The sequence below is a fragment of the Glycine max genome, chromosome 19 (assembly GCF_000004515.6).
Source record: "Glycine max cultivar Williams 82 chromosome 19, Glycine_max_v4.0, whole genome shotgun sequence".
Classification (NCBI taxonomy): domain Eukaryota; kingdom Viridiplantae; phylum Streptophyta; class Magnoliopsida; order Fabales; family Fabaceae; genus Glycine; species Glycine max.
Window position 1 is genome coordinate 24776400 of NC_038255.2, and position 4882 is coordinate 24781281.

Here is a 4882-nt window from a genome sequence, read left to right on the forward strand (position 1 = left end):
GCCCACGGAAATGTCTCGGAAGCGTTACGGAAGCGCCTCGGCTTGGACTTTCTTCACGAAAACAATTTTTCTCACTAATTTTAAGTGATTCTCAGATACGAGGAGGGTTGAACCTTTTTGTTCTGCCCTCCTCCCCCTATTTATAGGGGAAAATAGGGTGGTGGTTGCCGCCCAGCTCGCCTGGGCGAGCTGGGTTGCTTCCACCAGAAGGCACCGCCTTCTGTTGGAAGACCCTGGAAGGCCCAAGTGGGCTTGATTGCTATTTGTACCCCCTGTTTACTAAATACACCACCTGCCCTTTATTGCTGATTCTTTTTCCGTAACGTTACAGAACTTTACGAATTACGTAATGATACTTGTTTTCTTTCCGTTATGTCACGAAACCTTACGGATTACGCAATCACCCCTTCTTTGGCTTCCGGAATGTTACAGAACTTTACGGATTGCACCTTAACACGTCCTTTCAACTCCCGACATGCCGCGGAACTTCACGGATCGCCTAACGATGGGTGTCAAGTACCTCGAAGTGGTCAAGCAAGGGTCGCACCCCAACAAACAGATGATCCTCGAACAAAATTAGGGTATGACAACCTTCATCATCCTCAAGTTCATGCATCCAAGCCATACTTCAGAGATTCACGCAAAAATCAGCACTAAATGATAGTCGTTTCTCTAAAAAATTTAAAGATCACACTCTCACCGGGATATGGTTAATGCATTCCTTCACAATCAATCTGGCAACCAACTAACATTTTCAGACAAAATTCCAATCATATGCTCATTCTCTTCTAGTGACGGCAAATTTGATCAAAACAATCATCCAATCATCCCAATCCATTCAATTCATACATTTGCTCAATCAAATAATTTTCAAACACTCATTCCATAACAAACAAGCCACTGCATATAATGTTCAATCAATTCACTGTTCAATCAAGCTTTTTGTACAAGCAAACAAACAACTATGCTGCTGAGATTTAAATGCTAAAATTTAAAGAACTAAAACATAAAAGCTGAAATTTAATTGACATAAATCATAAAATAACTGAAATTAAACTAAAGTGTTCATAATGCAAAAAATTTAAACATCCTGCTCCTCCTGTGGCTGGCCTTCATTAATATCCAGTGCTGATGGCTGAGTCTCCTCGGGAGCAGGTGCAAATGGTGGAGATGGCTGTGGGGTCTGAGCTGGAGTGGTCTCCTCCTCTGTTGCTGCTAGTGATGGTGCTGGTGCTGGTGGCTCCTCAATCATAGGCTCCTGGGATGTGGAGGCCCCACCCCCTCCAAAGAAAGAAGGCTGGTCTCCTGGCCAGGCCACCTGTGCGTCAAACTCCTCCATGCTCATAATGGAGGGCAAGCCCAAGTCTTGAAGGCTCTGCATGATGATGGACTGCCCTCTCTATGGATGCTCTAGAGCATGGAGTGAATCATCTGAGGAGTGAAAATAAAATCTACTGGACCTATAGAGAGAGGAGCTGGTAGTGGAATCTGTGAAGGTGCTGGAGGAATCACTGGGATCTCTGTGGAGGAAGAAGGAGGAAGTGTAGAAGAAGAAGGACCTCCTGTCTCTGATGGTGCTGTGGAAGAGGCCTCAGATCTCTTGCCCCTTGCCTGGGATACACAAGCAAGCTGCTAACTCTTGCTGGTTTGGCCTTAGCAACACAAATCTTGCATATGCCAGAAGACTTTCTCCTTCCTCTATAACCATTGGTGTTTCTAAAAAAGAATTGAGGGCAGCTGAGTCAAATGGAATCCATTGCCCTCTAACCTTGACATGCTTTGGTGACTTGTCTTTAGGATCATAAACATTTGCATAGAACTCCCTTACAAGTGCCACATCTATGCTTCCCTCTTCTAAAGTAGTGATTTTCTTATGCCAATTCCTCTTGTTTACCTCCCCTTGAAATTCCTCAAAGTCATTAAACGACAACTGCATATTTCTTTCAGGAATGATCTTTTTGCCAAAGATGTTGTTGGTGTAGCGATCCCATGCTTCAGGGAAGAAAATTTGTATCTGTCCTATCAGATCTAAGAAGATGAAGAAGTAATGGATTTTCTTTTCTGAGATGCCATCTGTAAAATATAAGACAAAACACACAAGATTAGCACAGGTTTATTCTCAAGAAAACAAAAAAATTAAATTGAAAATAGAGCTAGGCGCTTAGCGCAGCATGCTTACGCTTAGCGCGCCTTATGAAATTAACACAAGCGCTAAGCGCAGCAAGCTGGCGCTTAGCTCGAAGACATAGAAAACATTTTTTTTTCTGCAGAATAGGCTTAGCGCACAGGCACGCTTAACCTAAGTCTACAATTTTAGAAATAGTAGAGGACTAAGGCTTAGCACCACATGCTGGCACTTAGCTCAGCCTCAATAGAAAGACACTGAGGCTTAGCGCACAGGCTCACTTAGCCTTATTACAAAGGGTAAGAAACAGAACCTAAGTGGCGCTTAGTGCAGCAAGCTGGGCTTTGCGCCTGAACTACACTGGGTATCTCAATATACCATTGATGCTTAGCACATAGACGCGCTTAGCATCTGCATCGTTTTGGTTCAACAGCCAAGATGAACGCGCTTAGCGCAACATGGTCCGCTTAGCGTGATCATCAGAAATCCTAAAAATTTTAACAGTTGCAATGAACAGGCTAAGCGCAGCAGGCGCGCTTAGCGCGTTTATCACGTATCCCAGAAAGATATACAGGGGTTTTCACCCATTTTTAACCACATTGCCCCTAATGGGCTTCTAAACTACCTAAAGTCCTAAAATACCTAACCCTAAAACTAAGTAAACTAACCTAATAGCAATGCTAACTAAGAAAACATAAATCCTCTATCCTAAGGTGTGATGAATGAAATACAAAGCAAAAATGCAATCAAGAGACTTACTTGGATTATGTAATGCAGAGTGTGAAGAAGCAAAAGATGTAGAGGGGCAGATAAGCACACAACAGAAACAAAGAATGCTCAAGGATGTGAGAGTTCAGAGGTTTAGGTGCCAAGGTAGCAACCCAAGTGCCTCTGCCTCTACTTTTTAAAAACTGAAATTTGTATGGCGCGCTCAGCGCGAAGCTGCGCTTAGCGTGCCAATGTGACATTTGAGTTTAAAACACTAGCGCTTAGCCTAGCCTCGCGCTAAGCCCAACTTGAAGTTGTAACTTCCAGTAAGCATTTGGGGCTTAGTGCAGCAGCGGCGCTTAGCTTAGCGCTTTCTGCAACACCAAAAATCTTTCTGCAACATGTGCTTAGCCAGAGATACGAGGCTTAGCGTACATCATGCTTCAACTTACAGTGAGTGATTCAGGCTTAGTGCCATTATCTGCGCTAAGTGCATTTCCAATGTCTTCAAAACATAATGATGTTGGCGCTTAGCGCATCCTTTCTCGCTAAGCCTAGCTTGAAAGCTCAACTTACAGAATGAATCGAGGGCTTAGCGTAGGATGGCGCGCTTAGCGCAGCTATAATAAATTTTCACAGAAAGGAAGTAGTGCCTAGCGAACCATCCATGCTAAGTCCACTGCTTAAGGTGCAACTTACAGTGCAGATGTTGGGCTTAGCGCAACGATGTGCGCTTAGCTGAACCAATTAGCAATTCAATCAGGGGTTTTTGCGCTTAGCGTGAGCAAGCTCGGCTTAGCGCGTGAAGATATGGCGCTTAGCGCAAGGTTTGCGCTTAGCAGATAAGCAATCTAAAAATTTTCTAAGTCATTTTCTGCTTATCTCTTCACACATAATTTTAACAACCCTTTTTGTTCATTACTAAACAAGCTGAAGTTAATCACAATCACAAGCAAGATGTCCTAACTACATGCAAGAATTAAAAATGAAGATAGAGAAGGGAAAGAAAAGCTGGGTTGCCTCCCAGTAAGCACTTCTTTAACGTCATTAGCTTGACGCATCATCCTGTTATCCAGGATCCAATAATGTTCCCACTACAAGGACCTTATTCTCAGGTCTTCTTTCCTCCATCACATGAACTTTAAAACAGACATTTCGGTCAGGTGGTTTTTTATCTTCATGAAATAGATCAAAGCTGATTTTCGGATCTGCTATGCCCATTTGCAACATCTTCTTTCCCATATCTACTACACAGCTTGCAGTAGACATGAATGGGTGACCAAGAATGAGAGGAATATCAGCATCCTCTTCTATGTCTATCACAACGAAATCAGCTGGGAATATAAGGTGTTTCACCTTCACCAAAGCATCTTCAATCACTCCATATGGTCTTGCGATGGAGCGATCAACTAACTGGAGGGTCATGCGTGAAGGTATTATCTCTATCTCTCCAAGTCGCCAGCACATAGAGAGAGGCATTAAGTTGATACTAGCTCCCAAGTCTATGAAAGCTTTTCCTATAGCAACCTCACCAATGGAACACGATATCGTGACAAATTTAGGATCTTTGTGCTTAGGTGGAAGAATGCATTGAATCACAGCACTACAATTGCCTTCCACCATAATTCTGTCACTGTAGATGTACCGGTTCTTCTTTGTCAGCATATCTTTTCGGGCCAAATGTCTTTCTTTCTCTTTTCGGGAAGGTACCAAAGGATAAGGTACTTCCTTGCCTGCATTTGGAGTAGTATCCTTCTTCTGGTCAATGTTTGCCTCACTCTTTCATTTCCTTATCTCATCATCAACAACTTTCTCTTTTTGTTTTTCATTTTTCAACTTTTTTTCTTTTTCTTTTTCTTCTTCTTTTACTCTTTCTTTTTCTTTCTCTTTTATTGGTGTCTCTTCTTCCTTATCATCTTCAATCTCCTCATTAATCTCTTCAAGTTCTACAAAATAAAAAACACGTTCAAGTGTTGGCTTAGGTGCCAGCTGTTGTTTATGTTCCTCCATCTTTTTTCCAGCTTCACTATCATCTCCTTGGATTTCCAT

The 4882-nt window shown here is 42.5% G+C and overlaps 1 protein-coding gene across 1 annotated transcript; it reads right to left on the reverse strand.

The window, feature by feature from the left end:
* Positions 1-3901: 3901 nt before the first annotated feature.
* Positions 3902-4498, reverse strand: LOC102670482 (uncharacterized). Its single transcript, XM_006605026.1, has one exon. The coding sequence runs from the start codon at positions 4496-4498 to the stop codon at positions 3902-3904; it is 597 nt and encodes a 198-aa protein (XP_006605089.1).
* Between the last annotated feature and the right edge of the window lie 384 nt (positions 4499-4882).